At 37.3% G+C, this 20,151-nt stretch overlaps 1 protein-coding gene across 2 annotated transcripts in view; it reads left to right on the top strand.

Moving 5' to 3' along the window:
• LOC149135426 (uncharacterized) overlaps positions 1–20,151 on the top strand; it is a 108,194-nt gene that overhangs the window by 36,658 nt on the left and 51,385 nt on the right. The window contains exon 2 of one of the 2 annotated variants that reach the window (XM_089351996.1): positions 17,664–17,702. The exons of the other annotated variant lie outside the window; for it this stretch is intronic. Within the exon in view, the coding sequence (XP_089208122.1) occupies positions 17,664–17,702 (39 nt within the window). The remainder of the gene's footprint in view (positions 1–17,663; positions 17,703–20,151) is intronic. 2 annotated transcript variants of the gene reach the window in all.

Genomic DNA, 20,151 nt, shown 5'->3' with positions numbered 1-20,151 from the left:
AGCTGGATGCCCTTCCTAACACCAACCCCTCCGAGAGTTCAAGAAAAATAATATATATCACCATCATCATTATCATCATCGTACGTCCATTGTCCATGCTGGCATGGGTTGGATGGTTTGACCAGAACTGAAAACCTGGAGAGCTGCACCAGACACTAGTCTGATTTGGCATGGTTTCTATGACTGGATGCACCTTCCTAACACCAACCACTTTACAGAGTGTGCTGGATGCTTTTACGTGGTACCACACAAGTGCTTCTGCATGCCACTGGTACCAGATCTTTTTATGCGGCACTGGTACCAGAGCTTTTTATGCAGCACTGGCACAGGACGCTTGCAGGCCAACTGTCTTTACCAGTGGGGAGCGTCCTTAACATTTCTGCTGTTAAGCACAGGTTTTCTTGAGTACACTTCTGCTGTGGAGTACAATCTGCAATTTGAAGTGTCTTCTGTTGTTAGAACTCTCAAGAGAGCTGAACAGCAGAAGGTCTTCAGATAAAAAAGCATTCTCTACCTTAGGCAAGTGTTTTTGGCCCTAAACTTTTTAATTTCTAAGGGGATTGAGCCATATTCAGGTTATAACTACTGGGTGCCCTTCTGCTGACACTTTTTAGTCTCTTGGATATTATTTTGATGCCGCAGCTGTGGGCTGGAAGAGGCCCCATGGGAGGCCCCACACCAAATGGCTGGATGTAATTAAGGAAGATCTCCAGAACCTCGATGTCATCTCAGCGGATGTAAATTAGCTGGCTTGGGTTCACCAGCAGTGAGGGGCAGTGGTGGGCATGGTCGGCTCTATGCATGATAATGCCTCTAAGACCAGTAACCTAAGATGACCCCAGCCCCGTTGAGCAAGATTGGGAGTTCTAATTCCTCTCCATTGACTCGGCTTTCAAACTTATACTTAAAGAAATAAATTTGGTTGTCATGGTAGCAGTGAAACGTAAACGCTGTCACAATGACTCACTCTGGGACAACTAATGACATGCGAAGGAATTTGGTTGATGGAAACTGCAAGAAGCCCATATGTTTGTGTGTGTGTGTGTGTTTTTTTTACTTGTTTTAGTTAATAGACTATAGCCATGCTGGGGCACCACCTTGAAGGGCTTTGTTGTACAAACCAACCCCAGTACTTTTCTGCTGAACCGCTAAGTTATGGCGACATAAAGAAGACAACACCGGCTGTCAACCAGTGATTGAGAACACACACACACACTATATATATATATATATATATATATATATATATATATATATATATATGGCAAGTGTCTTCTACTATAGCCTCGGGCCGACCAAAGCCTTGTGAGTGGATTTAGTAGACGGAAACTGAAAGAAGCCCGTCGTATATATATGTATATATACATATATATGTGTGTGTGTGTGTGTGTATGTGTGTTTGTGTGTGTGTATGTGTGTTTGTATGTCTGTGTTTGTCCCCCCATCATCGCTTGACAACCGATGCTGGTGTGTTTACGTCCCCATAGCTTAGCGGTTCGGCAAAAAGAGACTGATAGAATAAGTACTAGGCTTCCAAAGAATAAGTCCTGGGGTCGATTTGCTCGACTAAAGGCGGTGCTCCAGCATGGCCACAGTCAAATGACTGAAACAAGTAAAAGAGTAAAGAGAGTAATATATATATCACTGAAAATTCAGTGATATTGTAGCTTATTTGAGTATATTTCGACTCTTATTTCTAACAACGCTGGTACTTGTACCCTTGATTATAAATATATATTGTGTGTGTGTATGTGTGTCACGCAAAAAAGTGACATAATTTAAAGGAAATTCTACTGTTATTTCTAGCAATTTCAACAGTCACATAGAAGTTCTCACTGGTTCGTTTACGGTACACTGGTCTTGTTATGTACTTGTTACATTATCCTGTTTGTTTTGCTGTATCACTAGTTTTCTATTTGGTAAACAACATCGTATCATATCTCACTTCGTTTTTTTTCTCGATTTTCTTTTTTCTTTTCTTCTTTAAATTTCAATCTTGTTTATATTTTCTTGATTTTCTCAACATTTTCACTTTTCTTTTGTTTTTCGCTTCTCATATTTCTTTGCTGTTGATATTTATTTGCTGTATATATATATATATATATATATATAAACAAATAGTAAATGAGTATATGCATATATACGTACAGGTATGTGCATAGCGACATCCACCTGAATGTATAGGTGCATATCTGGGTACAGGACATTGCAAACAAAACGTAGACGAGAAAACACACAAGCCACATAGAGAACATTCTTCTTCATCAGCTACCCCCGTTTTAACACCGTCGTTTCGAAGAGCTGATATATATAAACAATATATGAGTGTATGCATATATATATGTACATGTATGTACATACCTTCATCTACATGTACATATAGATACATAACTGGGTACATGACGTGGCAAAAGAACATGGACAAAATGATAAACACGGTACGTGTGTGTGTGTGTGTGTGTGTGTAACAATCTATTTCTTTGTTTGCCCTAACCTATCTACCTGGCTGTCTATCTTACCTGGTGTCATTGCTCATTGCTTTAATAGCAATATTTCAGATAGAATTGCAAAAGAAAAGAATAACATCTTGAACTTCTTTTTTTCTTTTCTTTTTTTCTTTTTTTTTTTGTTTGTTTAATTTGGCTGAAACTGGTACAAGTGGTAGGTTTATCGTTGTATGCCTGTCTGTCTATCTATCTATCTATCTATCTATCTATCTCTTTCTTTCTCTCTTTCGTTCTTTCTTTCTTTTGTGTTACGAGTACCAGAATTTTCGACTCGAGTCAAATTAACTTCAAATAATTGTTAGAATATTTGCATAAGTGGAGTCAAGACCTTTTATAACATATGTATATGTGTATGTATGAATGCATGTATACACATGTATATATATCTTTGTGTATGTATTATGTATCTACGTATATACATGTATGTTTGTATGTATCGGAGAATTTACGAAAAAAAACAACAGACGAAGACAGGTGGTGTAAACAACAAATGGATGTATTAGTTTAACTCTCGGAATAGAGAAAGTCTTTGACGTTTCGAGCCTACGCTCTTCAACTGAAAGGAACACAGAAAGAAATAAGGAGAGAAACAAGGAGAAAAAAAATATAAATGTAGTGGTCAGCGATCTATCATGGCGAATGGATGCATATGAATGTATGTGTATGAATGCATATATGCATGTATATATAGATATGTGTGTTGTGTACACACATACACACGCATATGTGCAGGCATGGCTGTGTGGTTAAGAAGTATGCTTCCTAACCATGCGCTTCCAGGTCCCAGAGCATGACACCTTGAGCTTTTACAGAAAGGTGGCCTCACCGAAACTGGTTCCTAAACTCTTGGCTTTTACTTCGACCATAAAATTGATCAAGTTTGAATTATTTTATGGCAGTGCTGTCATGCATTGGGATTGAACCTGAGATCATATGGTTGGGAAGCAAACTTCTTTACTACACAGCCATGGTAAGAAACCTGCTTCCCAACCACATGATTCTGGGTTCAGTCCCACTGCATGGTACCTTAGGCAAGTGTCTTCTACTGTAAGCCTCAGCCCAACCAAAGCCTTGGGAGTGGATTTATTAGATGAAAACTGAAAGAAGCCCATCATATATATATATATGTGTGTGTGTGTGTGTGTGTGTGTGTACACTAGCATAGATAGTGTGTGCCGCCCAAGGATTCCAGTTGACTGGATCAACAGAACAGCCTGCTCCTGAAATTAGTGTGCAAGTGGCTGAGCACTCCACAGACGTGTGTATTCTAAACACATTTCTCAAGGAGATTCAGTGTGACATAGAGTGTGACAGGGTTGGCCCTTTGACATACAGGTAAAGCTCATTTTTGCCAATTGAGTTGACTGGAGCAACATGAAATAAAGTGTCTTGCTCAAGGACACGATGCACTGCCTGGAATTGAACTCATGACCTCACATTTGTGAGCTGAGTACCCTAACCACTAAGCCTCATGCCTTCACACACAGTCTAATCAATCAGATATCGGATGCATGACCACTGCTTGACTTTCTCTGTTGCAAATTTTTTCAAGACAGCTGGACAGCCATCATCATCATCACCATCATGGGGAGGTAAAAGAAAAGATTAAAGAATTAACTAAATAACCCTGATTGATTGCATTTTTAAAAACATCAACAACAAAAAGCAAAACAAAAAAACCCAAGTGTTAGTGCAGTGGTTCCCATCCTGGGGTTTGTGAACCCCTGGTGGTCTGCAAAGGTAGTACTGGGGGTCTGTGAACTAAATTCAAAATTTCATATATATATATATATATATATATATATATACATTCGCTGGTTTCTTCCAAGGAATCGAATGCTCTTAGCTTAGTTTTTACTTGGGGCTGGCCAGATTGGAGCAATCTCGAGTATAACCAGCCGAAATTGCAAAGATAATCTGGAACTCGACTGAGGAAAGAAAACTCCGAATGACCTGTCCTTGTTTTCTTTGTATCATCTGTCTGGATGTTTTGTCGTCCCTTTCTTGTATCACCTAACTGTCTAGATGTTTTGCATTCTTGTTCCATTTTGTATTATATATCATATATATATATATATATATATATATATATATATATATATATATATATATATATATATATATATATATGGGGATAAGCGCATTAAAAGAGGTCCATGGGGGAAAACTCATTTAAATAAAAGGGTTGGGAACCACTGTGAAAAGGTTGAGGAACACTGTGTTAGTGTGTGCATGGTACATCATTCTTAATTGCCAGCAATGTAACAAGAGCTTGGCAATAACAGCCAGCATTTTCCTTCTGATCCGCACAAAGTAATTCTGAAAGATATCCCACCAGCCCACCCATTTCTACCGTCTTAACAAGTATTTATTATATACTAGAATTTCAGATATGTGTCTATCTGTCAAGTGATTTTATCTGAGACGGTGTGTTGAAACTAAAACAATTGCAGCATAGAATACACAAGTTGGCTGTTCAAAAACACACAAAAACAGTCAACTTCACTTAGAAATTTATTATTTAGTGTCAAAACTTATGTCTCACCAGCTGTGACATGGTTATTCAGAAGTTGGAACCAAATAACAAATGTTTAACACTTTAGCATTTAAGCCATCCATAATATTCTAAAATGTTCTATGTTCAAACCAGCCAGATTTGGTCTTTTACGCTTAACCCACAACGTCATTCAAAAACAAGTAACCACATCCTTGCATGACTCATTCTAAGCTATGCAAATAAATATTACATTTGAATGAGTAATCTGAAAGCTAAAGAGTTAAACTGGCCAGATCTGGCTCAGATATTCTTTCTGTTTTATGTTCAAACCAGTCAAGTCTGGCCTTTCACACCTACCCTACCATGTCATTTTAGAAATTATTTATCACATCATAGAAATATTGAAGCTATGAAATAATGCATGATTAATTCCAAACAATGTGAATAAATAAGCATTATATTTTAAAGAATAACCTAAATGCTACAGAGTTAAACTGGCCATATCCGGTTCAAGTATTCTATCCATTTTATGTTCAAACCTACCAGATCTGGCCTTTCATACTTACCCTACTATTTTGAAAATAAGCAATCACTTTATAGAAATCTTGAAGCTGTGAAATAAATAATGCACATTTAATTCAAAACAATACAAATAAATAAGCACTGCATTCCAAATTCGACGACTGGCACCCATGCCAACCTCTCCTTCAGTGGACGCTAAACTCGGCTTGCGAAGACCTGTTGGGACAAGTGAAATCGAAATCGTGATGGCACCTGTACCAGTGGAGCGCTAAGAGCACCATCTGAGTTTGATCATTACCAGAGCAGCTGTCTGGCTTCCGTGCAAGTGGCACGTAAATAGCACCATTTGAGCGTGATCGTTACCAGCATTGCCTTACTGGCAAGATTGTTGCCAGTGCCGTTGGACTGGCTCCTGTGCAGGTGGCACATAAAAAACACCATTTTGAGTGTGGCCTTGCCAGTACTTTCTGACTGGCCTTCATGCCGGTGGCATGTAAAAGCACCCACTACACTCTCGGAATGGTTGGCGTTAGGAAGGGCATCCAGCTGTAGACACTCTGCCAAATCAGATTGGAGCCTGGTGTAGCCATCTGGTTCACCAGTCCTCAGTCAAATCGTCCAACCCATGCTAGCATGGAAGGCAGACGTTAAACGATGATGATTATGATGCATTGGACAAAATAATCTGAAAGCTAAAGGCTTGAGTGCAATTAAGTCTTTGTGTGTTTTGAATGGCTAATTAGTACCATCTACACAAGCTGGTTTATTATATACCCATTTCCACATTCTTTGTGGTGTGTGGTAAGTTTTTTTATAGTTTCTCTCTGCACAGTGAGGGGATAAGAAAACGACCTGCACTACTGTCACTTATTTGCTAGAAATACCAGCTGAATATTGCTGATGTTGCATTTCTGCTGTCTTAAAAGAAAAAAAAAAAAGAAAAAAGTTGGAGGTATGTTAGTTGAGAGTTCTTGGGCTCCTTGCATGTCAAAAATGAGACAGGGTGGTCATGACTAGAAGTGTTTGGTCATAGATCTACTTAGCCAGAACTGACTTAAAACTAAACAGCTGCAACACCAACTACTACTACTACTACTACTACTTACCTTTGAATGTCAACTTTCCAGCTGCCCCTTACTGCAGCTGGTCTGTCTGTTTGTCTATCTGTCTCTCTCTCTCTCTTTCTCTCTCTCTCTCTCTCTCTCTCACACACACATACACACACATTAAACCATTCTGAAATGATTTATGGCAATTCCAGGCAAATCTTCTTTTTATATTTTCCAAATTTTTTTTTCTTTCTCACTTTAGAAATAAACTTTTCTTCCAAATAAACTAACATTGGGTATAATAAATAACAACTTGAGTCAGAAAAGAACTGCAGGGGGGGGGGGGGCTCCAGAGTTGGTTTGGTGTTGGGACTAGAGTAATTTATTTACTCTTTTTGGGTAATGATTTTACTGATTGCATTGTATTAACAGCTACTTTTCTTTGCTTCTTTGGGTTAAAATTCAGAGGCAGATTTGCTGCAGTTGGCTGCCCTTCCGGTTGCTAACCCTCTCTTGTTTCCAAGCAAGGTTATATTTCTGTATGGCCAGGTATGTTTCCATGGAAAATTGGAAACAAATAATACGGTTTCATAACAGTCATATTGATTTACAACATGTAATGTCAAGACAATGTGACACAATGACTCGCATACACACACGTATGTGGCACCATGGGCAAATGTTTTCTACTTTAGTCTAGGCCAACCCAAGCCTTGTGAGTGGATTTGGTTGACAGAAACTAAAAAAAGGCGGCGAGCTGGCAGAGTGGTTAGCACGCTGGGCGAGATTCTTAGCGGTATTTCGTATGCCGTTATGTTCTGAGTTCAAATTCTGCTGAGGTCGACTTTGCCTTTCGTCCTTTCGGGGTCGATAAATTAAGTACCAGTTACGCACTGGAGTCGATGTAATCAATTTCATCCCTTTGTCTGTCCTTGTTTTTCCCCTCTATGTTTAGCCCCTTGTGGGCAATAAAGAAATAAGAAACTAAAGGAAGCCCGTCATGTCTGTGTGTAGTTTGATGAGATTTTATTTAACAATAAGAAAATTATAATTTCACAACAAAGTTGTTTCATAACTTAAAAACATGTAAATAATTTATATTGTTATATTTAATAATAAATAACTTACTTACATGCCTGCATTAATACAAAATGCAAAAAAGCCTTCAAAATAATGCAGAATTTCACCAGGTGAAAGAAAATCTCTGTTAAATAGTAGATTCTTGATGTACCATTCCTGACCACTACACATATATTTTTTTTCTCTCCATGTTTCTTTCTGTGTTCCTTTCTGTTGAAGAGCGTAGGCTCGAAACGTTAAAGACTTTCTCTATTCCCGAGCATTATACTAATACATCCATTTGTTGTTTACACCACCTATCTTCGTCTGTTTTTTTTTTCCGTGAATTCTCCTATATATATATATATATATATATATATATATATATACATACACACATACACACAAAAACAGAAATAAGCACATAAATGCCAAACAAGGTGGGAAAAATAGTACTTGAACACCAAAGGTAGAGTAATATTCTTTTATTAAAGCTGAAAAATTCTTCAGAATCTGTTTGCACTTTCACAGACAATTTGTGAAGATTTTTTTCAGCCTTAATAAATATATATGTGTATGTGTGAGTGTGTGTGTGTGTGTTTGTTTGTTACTGTCTCTTTGGTTTGACATTGTGAGTTGTAAATGAGTGTCACTGTCATATAAGCAGTGTCCTTTGTTTCAGATATTTGGTGAAAACATGTCTGCTTGTGTGTAATTGATTACCTTACTCAGGCAGAGTATCCAGCTGTAGAAAATCTACTGCAACAAAACTCTGTCAATTCATGCATGCATGGAAAAGTGGATGTTAAAATGATGATGATGATGATGACAGGCTTCTTTCAGTCTCTGGTTACCAAATCCCATATTTAACCCTTTTGATACCAGCCTGCCTGTGACTGCTCCTCACCTTACCTCTCCTCACTGATGGTTCTGTGATTCAAACTCATTTTAGTGTTATCCAAATTAAAGTCTTCCATCAAAATCTCCATGTTAATTTATTTCAAACACCACCTTAATAGCAGCAAAATTATTTTACTTTCTTCTTTATTTTAAAAGTAATTGAAAGGCAGTTTTATATCAGCAAAAGTATGGTCACAAGGGGGTTAAAGTGATTCAAAATAAATCCTTCCATGAAAATCTCACTCTCTTATTCTTTTACTTGTTTCAGTCATTTGACTGTGGCCATGCTGGAGCACCGCCTTTAGTCGAGCAAATCGACCCCAGGACTTATTCTTTTTGTAAGCCTAATACTTATTCTATCGGTCTCTTTGACCGAACCGCTAAATTACGGGGACGTAAACACACCCAGCATCGGTTGTCAAGTGATGTTGGGGGGACAAACACAGACACACAAACATATACACACACACATATATATACATATATTTACGACAGGCTTCTTTCAGTTTCCGTGTACCAAATCCACTCACAAGGCTTTGGTCGGCCCGAGGATATAGTAGAAGACACTTGCCCAAGGTGCCATGCAGTGGGACGGAACTCGGAACCATGTGGTTCGTAAGCAAGCTACTTACCACACAGCCACCCCTATGTACGCTTCAAACACCAGTTTAACAACAACAAAATCATTTTACTAAATTCTTCATAATTTGAAACATTTGTATTTCTGTAGAATTATAGCAACAAAAGGGTTAATTTTCAAAGGAAAAAAAGCTTGATAACGAGTCAAATAGGTTCCTTTTTCTGTTTTTTAAATTAACCCCAGGAAGAGAACCAGACTTAAAAATCAACATGTTAGGATTAAAGTATGTATGAATAGTTATGAGACAGGAGATCTGGTAACACTGTGTGACCCAGTTACTTTGATGATGTAAATGTTTCACAGCTCAGTCCACTTTGATCCAATCATTAACTTCCCTTTATATATATATATATATATACATATATATATATATATATATATATATATATATATATATAAACAATATATGAGTATATGCATATATATGTACATGTATGTATATACGTTCATGTACATATAGATACATAACTGGGTACATGACGTGGCAAAAGAACAAGGACAAAAATGGTAAACAAGGTGCAACAAACAAGCAGGCCACTTAGAAATATCCCCTTCATTATATATATATATATATATATATATATATATATATATATATATATATATATATGTGTGTATGTGTGTTTGTGTGTGTGTGTGTGTGTGTAACTGTAGAAAAGAAATCTGTCTTGATAAACTCTAACTCATTCAAGCATGAAAAAGTGGATGCTAAAATGAATACAGTGTATGTATAATTGTGTGTGTGTGTGTGTGATCATTATCATCATTTAACATCTGTTCTCCATGCTGGCATGGGTTGAGTGGTTTGGCAGGAGTTGACCCTCTGGGCCCCATTTTGTCTGTTGTGGCATGGTTTCTCCAGCTGGATGCCCTTCCTGATGCCAACCACTTTACAGTGTGTGTGTGCCGTGTGCTTTTAATGTGGTAATGGCACATGTGCTTTTACCTGGCACCAACACAGGTGCTTCCACGTGGAATCAGCATGGACACTCTTACCTGACACTGGAATGGGTGCTTTCATGTGACACCAGCATGAGTGCCTGTAATGTGGCACCAGCATGGGTGCTTTTATGTGGCACTGACATGAGTGTTTCTATGTGGCACCAGCATGAGTGCTTTTATGTGGCACCGACACGGGTGCTCTACGTGGCCCCAGCATGAGCGCCTATGATGTGGCACCAGCACGGGTGCCTGTAATGTGGCACCGGCACGGATGCTTTTAATTGGTACAAGCTCCCATGAGTCCACAAAAACTAGGATCTCTCAGCTGAAAGAGGGTCATAGAGGAACATTCCTATATGTACAGACAGCCAAGGGGTGTGGCTGTGTGGTAAGAAGTTTGCTTCTCAAACTCATGGTTTCTTGTTCAGTTCCTCTGTGTGACACCTTGGGCAAATCTTTTCTACAATAGCTCTGGGCTGACCAAAGTCTTGTGAGTGGGTTTGGTAGACGGAACCTGAAAGAACCTAGTCATATATATATACATATATATGTGTGTGTGTGTTTGTATGTGCATTACTGTCGCCTTGCTTTATCATTACATGATGGTTATAAACGAAGATCACCATCATGGAAGCGATGTCCTACATTTCCAGTCTTCCATGAACACATGCTTAGCAGTATTTCGTCTGTCTTTACATTCTGAGTTCAAATCCCACTGAGGTTGACTTTGCCTTTCATCCTTTCAGAGTCAATAAATTAAGCATCAGTTGTGTACTGGGGTTGATCTAATTGACTTCCCCCCTCCCCAAAATTTCGTGCCTTGTTCCTAGAGTAGAAAAGTATATATGATGTCTATGGGTGTGAGTCTTTGTGTTTTCCCCCCATCTGCCGCTTGATGGTGTGGATGGTGGATGGTATTGGTGTGTTTATGACCTCGTAACTTAGTGGTTCAGCAAAAGAGACTGATAGAATAAGTACCAGTTCTTTAAAAAAAAGTAAGTACTGGGGTCGATTCATTTGACTAAAATTCTCCAAGGCATGGCCACAGTCTAATGCAGGGGTTTTCAAACTGTGGTCCGTGGACCACAGGGGGTCTGCAAGGACAAGACAGGGGGTCCATGGACAGCAAATACTTTTTATGGGCAATTTGATTTTATATATGTTTTTTAATTGAAATCTTTTAATTGAAAATAAACCTATTTTGTTCAATACTGTTAAATAAATAAATGTAAAAATATATGTTATTTTAAGCAAATATTTATGTATAAATTTCATAAGTGTTTATCAGGGGGTCCCTAAGGTAAAGCCTGAAATAGAAAGGGGTCCGCAACTCAAGAAGTTCGAAAACCCCTAGTCTAATGAGTAAAACGAATGAGAAAAGATAAAAGATTGGAGTGCCTTGAACCTGTGGACTCTGTCAAACAGTCCCACCCATGCCAGCATGGAAGATACACTTTAAAAGAAGATGATGATGTAGCTTGATAAGATATCTTGATGTGAGGTCAGGTCCTCAAGGCAGGGTTGCTGGTTTGAACTCGCAGTTAAGGCTGCCACTTACTAACTCAGAATGTGAAAAGCTGGAACAAATGCCAGGAGGCATTTCATCCCATGTTTTAACAATTCTGTCAGTCTGCTGCTCTAGGTTGTTTGGTGCTCTATTTTATCAACCTTGAAAGAATGGATAAAAGGTAACAGTTGGTATTTGAACTCGGAATGTATGGAGCCGGAACAAATACAGCATAGCATTCCATTCCCACGCTTGAGTGATTCTCTTGGTTTGTTGCCTCAGCAGTTTGTAGAGTACAGGTAGTAGCTATATTGTGTGTGTGTGTATATATATGATGTACATGCATGTGTGTATGTATATATATATGTGTGTGTGTATGAGTATATATATATATATATATATATATATACACACTCATACACACACACATATATATACACATGCGTGCATGTACATGATATATATACACACACATTATAGCTACTACCTGTAAGCTATAATGTGTGTGTGTATATATATATATATATATGATCTACACGCGCGCATGTGTGTGTGTGTGTGTATATATATATATATATATATATATGTGTGTGTGTGTGTGTGTGTGTGTGTGTGTGTGTGTGTGAATATATATATATATCTATGTATATGTGTGTATAGATATGTATGTATGTGTGTGTATATGTGTGTAGCTGCTATAGTATGAATAAATATATACATGAAATAGTTGTGGAAGCAGCCATAGTGTATATTTGTAGTAGTAGTAGCAGTAGCAGCAGTAACAACAGCTATAGTAACTGTGTGTGTAGTAGCAATAGTAGTAGTAGCAGCCATAGTTATCATGTAGTAATAGCAGTAGCTATAGTGTATCTGTGTGTGTGTAGTATTAGCAGCAGTGTTTATAGTATATAAGTATGTGTAGTAGTAGTAATAGTAGTAGTAGTGGTGGTGGTGGTGGTATCAGAAGCTGTAGAATATATAGTATGTGTAATAGTGAGCTTTCAGCCACAGCTGTGTGTGTTCCAGAGCGTGAAATAACTGATATGCAGTGTAGTGTGTCCTCAGCAGCTATGTGTCTTTTTCTTTTTACATCAGTGATATTGTAGGACTAATAAACTGTCAGCTGTTGTGGTGGTAGTAATAGTGGTGGTAGGAGATGGGGAGGTGTCGAGAGAGAGAGGGAGAAATGAGGTAAGTGGGACATAATGAAAGATAGAAAGAAAGAGGGGAGAGAGAGATAGAGAGAAGAGTTGTATGTTAGACTTGAAGAGAGATAGACTTTATGATATATAGATAGATTGATAGGTAGGTTGGGAGGGAGGGAGATGTGTGTGTTAGGCTCAGAGAAAGAGAGAATGTCAGAGAGAGAGAGAAGAGGTATGTTAGACTCCGTGAGAGATAGACTTTATGGTATATAGATAAATAAGTGGGGAGGGTGGGAGATGTGTATGTTAGGCTCAGAGAAAGAGAGATAGTTAATGTCATAGAGAGAAAGAGTGAAATGTGTATATATATATATATATATTAGGCTCAGAGAAAGAGTGATAGTTAATGAGGGAGAAAGAGAGACGTTGATTTCATACAGAGACAGATAGATAGATAGATAGATAGAGAGAGAGAGAGAATGGTACACAGATAATGAAGTGAGTAATACAGTGAAAGAGAAACATAGTAAGGAAGATTGTGTATAATAGATAGACAGAAAGAGATTTATAGCTATATATATATATATATATATAAAGAGAGAGAGAGAGAGAAATTGATAGATAGTTAGAGAGAAATAGATACAGAAATTGTGAGAGGTTGGGAACTAGTGAAATGTAATGTTGTTAGCCATTATTGAGAAAATCTGTGATCAAAGGCTTTTCAGCTTTGGCCAATGAAACAGCTTCTATGTAGTCACTTGACCTAACAGAAATAGTACCTGTCATTTTCACAAAAAAAATGACACACACATCGGACACTAGTCATAGGTTATGGTCATGGCTGGGATGTCTTTGATCAGAGGTCTATTCAGTGACCTGATGTCACCTGGAGTTAAAAACAAAGGCATTTTAGTAGTCGTTGCTGGCCTCTTTTTTTTTTTCTTTTTTTTTTTATTATTATTTTGTGTCGATTCCCCATCAGTTTTGGTGATGGATGTTCAATTATTTTAGATAAATGAATTCCTACTTAGGAAATTAATTTTTGAGTAGCTGAGTCCTCAATACACATGTAGACCTTTAATTCTTAACTTCCTGTTACTCTTTTTACTCTTTTACTTGTTTCAGTCATTTGACTTTGGCCATGCTGGAGCACCGCCTTTAGTCGAGCTAATCGACCCCAGGACTTATTCTTTGTAAGCCTAGTACTTATATTCTATCCGTCTCTTTTACCGAACCACTAAGTTATGGGTACGTAAACACACCAGCATTGGTTGTCAAGCGATGTTGGAGGGGACAAACACAGACACACAAACATATACACACACACATACATATATATATATATATATACAAATATACGACAGGCTTCTTTCAGTTTCCATCTACCAAATCCTCTCACAAGGCTTTGGTCGGCCCGAGGTTATAGTAGAAGACACTTGCCCAAGGTGCCACGCAGTGGGACTGAACCCGAAACCATGCAGTTCGTAAGCAAGCTACTTACCACACTCCTACACTTGTTGAAAATTTTTCATTCTGTTGCAGAACAAAAGTCAGTGATAGATGAAAGGATTAAAGTTTTCTCTCCATTACGTTACAGACTAGTTCTCTTTTTTTCCACAATAAATGTAAACAACATTAGTACAATTCTTGTGATATCATGCATTTCAAGATTGGCTGACTAATGCATTTCTGCATGGTACTGTGTCTAACAGGAAGTTAAGAATTAATGCAATTTCGAGGTGAATTAATGTGATACAGTGTAACAAGGCTGGGTCTTTGAAGTACACCTTTCTCTGGATTGCATCTTTGAATACAGGTGCAAACCTGAAAAAGAGGGAAAATACATAGATGAATTGAACCCTAGGAGTGGTTTGGTATTTTATTCTTTTCTACTCTAGGCACAAGGCCCGAAATGTTTGGTGGGACAGTCGATTAGATTGATCCCAGTATGCAACTGGTATTTAATTTATCGACCTCAGAAAGATGAAAGGCAAAGTCGACCTTGGCGGAATTTGGACTCAGAACATAAAGGCAGATGAAATACTGCTAAGCAATGTACCCATTGTGCTGACATTTCTGCCAGCTCACCTTCTGGTATTTTATTGATACCAAAAAGACAAAAGCAAAGTTACTCTCAATAAGTTCAAATCCCACCACGTTGATAACATAAAGTGCTTAGTCAGGTACTGATGTCAGTGTGACATTCCTATAAAGGTGTGAATGGAATTGTTAGCCCTCTAGTATTTAGAATATTCTGTTGCTGGCATGGCTGTGTGGTAAGAAGTTGGTCAAGAGGGTCATCAACAAATATTTATTTCTGACTTAAAATTTTGTTTTTTTACATGTAAACTTGAAATTTTCTCATTGGGTGTTTAAATACCAATGATTTTCAGTTATATATTTCCAATAAAATAATGTATATGTCTTGTATTGTTTGACTGTATCAGTATAGTATTTTGAATGATATTCTGAAGATCTTCACTTTTGCTATGAAAAATACTCTTCCTCATTTGACAAATATTTCAGAAACATTTATATCTGTGGTTTCTCATTTGTTTCTCCTACATTTTGTAAAACTTGAAATGTAAACCCTTCCAAGTCAGAATCATTACTTGCTGAAACCACACGAGTAAATAACAAAACAAAGAGAACCAATTGCCACTTCAAGAGTTACTCTTTTACTATTTTACTTGTTTCAGTCATTTTGACTGTGGCCATGCTGGAGCACCACCTTTAGTCAAACAAATCGACCCCAGGACTTATTCTTTGTAAGCCTAGTACTTATTCTACCGGTTTCTTTAGCTGAACTGCTAAGTTACGGGAATGTAAACACACCAGCATTGGTTGTCAAGCGAAGTTGGGGGGGGGACAAACACAGACACACAAACATATACACACACACATATATATATACATATACATATATACAGAGGCTTCTTTCCGTTTCCGTCTACCAAATCCACTCACAAGGCTTTGGTCAGCCCGAAGCTATAGTAGAAGACACTTGCCCAAGGTGCCACACAGTGGGACTGAACCCGGAACCATGTAGTTTGTAAGCAAGCTACTTACCACACAGCCACTCCTATGCCTATAAGTTGTTGTAAATCTTTCGGTATTTACAATTGTATTTGGGCAGGACTGGATTTATCTCCTGTTATCTCAAAGCTACAAGATTTTGATGACATGATTATTTATTATTAGAATGATTTCGTAGAGTTAGTGTGAGAGGCTGGATCTGGCCAGTTTGTACAAAAAGCAGGTAGGATTTTTAGGCTGGATCTGGCCAGTTTGTACAAAAAGCAGGTAGGATTTTTAGGCTGGATATGGCCGGTTTAAATGCTATAGGATGATTAAGTAAATTCAAGTTTCCATTTACAAATAAGATTTTGTTGCTATAACTCTCAAATATTATTACAAAAGGAAAAAGCATAGAAAATGGTATTAGTGGAATTTCATGACAACCTGACTTTCTGTTAATAAAGCATAAATATTGTATTGCAAGATGTCAAAGCTGGCAGAATCATTAGCATGTTGGACAAAATTCTTTGTGGCATTTCGTTTGTCTTTATGTTCTCAGATCAAATTCTACTGTCTTTCATCCGTTTGGGGTTGATAAAATAAATACCAGTTGAGCACTGAGGTCAATTAAATTGACTACCCCACTCCAGCCAACATTGCTGACCTTGTGCCAAAATTTAAAGCGAATATTCTAACACAATAAAGGCAGCAAGCTGGCAAAATGCTTAGCGGCATTTCGTCTGCCTTTATGTTCTGAGTTCAAATTCTGCCGAGGTCAACTTTGCCTTTCATCCTTTTGGGGTCAACAAAATAAGTACCAGTTAAGCGCTGGGGTTGATGTAATCAACTAGCACCCACCCATGAAATTGCTGGCCTTGTGCCAAAATTTGAAATCAGTATTTTTTAATATTAACGCAGTGAAAGTTGGTAAGCTGGCACAATTGTTAGCATGCTGGGAAAAATGTTTTGTGGTATTTCATCTACATTTATGTTCTGAGTTCAAATTCTGCCAAGGTCGACTTTGCCTTTCATGCTGTTGGGACCAATAAAATAAGTACCAGTTGAACATTTGGGGTTGATGTAATTGACTAGCACCCATCCCCTAATATTGTTGGCCTTGTATCAAAATTTGAAACCAGCATTATGACACAATTATTAAACTATGATTTGCTTATTTTTAAAGAATAGGGCAGGATATTCTATCCAATTCTTCCAGTTTGTCAACTTCTGTTTTTAAGTCTAAGGCTACATCATCCAGTATGGCCTTGTTTTAAAAGTGTACAGCATTATCTAAATAAACCTGAGAGCCGTCTCTTGTATCCTCTTTTCAATCAACTGTACAACGGAGCAGATTTGTCAGACACTCATCTCCTAAATTGGTCAAGTCTATATGGTCATATTTACTTTTCTGTTGAAAAAAAAAAAACAGTTGTATCCAGGGAAACTAGTGATGTTCTATGTCTGCCAAAGGTATTGTAGATCGGTGAAACATTGGAATAAATTCTAGGCTTGTCATCATTTATGCAATATCAAACTTTTGGTTGTGATTAAAATTATGCTATGATCACATTGATACTGTGGGGGTTTTGAATATAAAATTAGTTTTTATATTTTGAATATAAAATTAGTTTTAAAGGCTTAAGCAGATCCCACATACTCATTCCCAACTCCTTGTTCCCTATTTTTTTTTTTAAAAAAAGATTAAATTATTACTCCCACATTTTTGTTAACATTTTTGTATTAGGTTGGCATTAATCTGAAGAGGTTCCTTCAGTCATACATTTTGGTAATCACCTCGTACTAATTCAAAATTGCCCCAAATTCTTTGAAACCCTGTTTTTTTTTTTTTAATTATTGTTGATTTCTTATAACTGCAGATGGCAACAAAATGCGGACTTTGGAGAGGAAATCCTTAGGTAAAGTTTGTTGTGGCATTGATGAAGCCAATATATATACATATATATACTCACACGTGTGACCTTTGTATCACACACATCCTTTATAGCTTATTATTTGCCTAACAACTAACTTTGCCATCAATACATAACCCTTTAACAATTCGAATTATTCTGTTAAATGTAATGCTTATATATTTACATTGTTTTTGAATTGATTAATCATGCATTCTTGCAGCTTCAACGTTTTGGTGTTGTGATTGTTTATTTTTAAAATGACATTGTATGGTACATGTGAGAGGTAGGATCAGGTCAGTTTGACTATAAAAGAGGTAGAATATTTTGGCAAGATATGGCTGGTCTAAATGCTGCAGAGCTAAATATGTCTCATCTTGAAAATAATCTGTTTTTAACTCTAGAGTACAAGGTAGACAAAATTCTTTACTCTTTAACATTTGACTGTGGCCATGCTGGAGCACCGCCTTTAGTCGAGCAAATCGACTCCAGGACTTATTCTTTGGAAGCCTAGTACTTATTCTATCGGTTCTTTTGCCGAACTGCTAAGTAACGGGGATGTAAACACAAGCGATGTTGGGGGGGGGACAAACACAGACACACAAACATATTCACACACACATATATATACATATATACGATGGGCTTCTTTCAGTTTTCTGTCTACCAAATCCACTCACAAGGCTTTGGTCGGCCCGAGGCTATAGTAGAAGACACTTGCCCAAGGTGCCATGCAGTGGGAATGAACCCAGAACCATGTGGTTGGTAAGCAAGCTACTTACCACACAGCCTCTCCTGCGCCTATAAATAATAGTATGTTAATAGTGCACTAAAATCCCTTTTATACAGAAGGTAACTTACAAATTTTTTAAACCAGTATTTACATACTATTATTATAGCATAATCTATTTTGAGTTCTGTAGTTAAAACAAATTATTTCAAGTTCACTGGAAGTTTCTAAATTTTTATACTATAAATCTCTCACCCTTTTTTTTTTTTGTTTTCATTTATTTATTTTTACTTTGGTTACTTTTTTGAAACCTTTCTATATTGATGCCGGGTTTTTTTGCTGTTGTTTTTTTTTCTGCTCGCCTTTATTTAATTAATAAAACTAACAAAAAAAATCATGCAATGGACTTTATATAAACATAAACCAGATGTTCTACTTTTGATAAATGTTTCTTAAGATTTCTGTGTGATCCTCTTTGTGTGGTCACTTCTTAGGGGTCCACTCATATCATTCTTGAACATTTATTGAGAGTTTGTCTCAGAGGCTCACCTAGTCAAGCTACTTCTCAGAAGCCTCTCTTCAGCTTGTGTTTCTAGGTTTTTCACACATTCTCTCTCTCTTTCTCTTTCTCTCTCTCTCTTTCTCTCTCTCTCTCTCTCACTCACTCACTCATTTCTCTCTCTTGTTCCTTCCATCATCTAAAGTCATTAACTAGTGTAATTGCTACTTTAATCTTCAGTCTTGGGGTCGATTTGCTCGACTAAAGGTGGTGCTCCAGCATGGCCACAGTCAAATGACTGAAACAAGTAAAAGAGGGGAAAGAGTAATATCTAAAAAGGCTTGTCAGTCTGCTTTGTGGCCTCAATGGACAAAATGGAAAAGCAGTGCCCTGGGGGAAAAGTTTTTTATGTCAAAAGCCTGGTCGTGTAATGATTCTGATTTTTTTTTGTTTTTTTTTTTGTTAGAGTAAAAGTTTTTATGCTTTTAAATATATTTGCTGAGACTGACTTAAAGCAGAATAGATTGACTGAAGCTGAGGTTTATTTTTCGCATTTATTTCATTAGAACCAATAAAAATAAAAGTTGAAAAGCACATAACTCGAAACGACTGAAGTTGAGAGGTATAAATGGGTCGACCACATTACAATGTATCAATCAGCGAAGGTGAAATTGTTTTTGGAGTTACTGTTGTTTCTGCAGTGTTTGAAGGTTGTGTTAGTGTAGTGTCAGTGTTGATGGTGGTTGTGGTGGGGTTGGGGAGTATGCCGGTGTGAGTGCAGTAAGGTGCATGGTGAAAGTGCATCAGCAGATATATTTAACTCTAACCAAAGAGGAAGAATGCAGATAGGAAGTACAAAAACTAAACTACAATTATAGCATTATTAATGCTACAAACGAAAGCAGAGATATTTTTGCTTAACAATGGAAGTTGATTGGTTTGAATAGATTGAATAGACAGGAGCAAGTGGTGGGTGGGTACGTGGGGGTGGATTAAAACCAGAAATATAATTCTGACAAGAAGAATTTCTCAGAAATTCCATTTTTATTTATTTATTTATCATTTTTCGTTTTTTTCTTTTTTAGTTAGTATTCTTTTATCTTTTGTCTTTTACTTTTGTCTTAGTCATTGGATTGCGACCATGCTGTGGCACCACCTTAGTTCTTAGTCAAACAAATCAATGCCAACACTAATTTTTTTTTTTTTAAAGTCAAGTTTCTTTTGTC

The sequence above is a fragment of the Octopus bimaculoides genome, chromosome 5 (assembly GCF_046866305.1).
Source record: "Octopus bimaculoides isolate indiv1 chromosome 5, ASM4686630v1, whole genome shotgun sequence".
Lineage (NCBI taxonomy): Eukaryota > Metazoa > Mollusca > Cephalopoda > Octopoda > Octopodidae > Octopus > Octopus bimaculoides.
The sequence above is the reverse complement of the archived record's forward strand: the minus strand, read 5'-3'. Positions and strand labels throughout refer to the sequence as shown.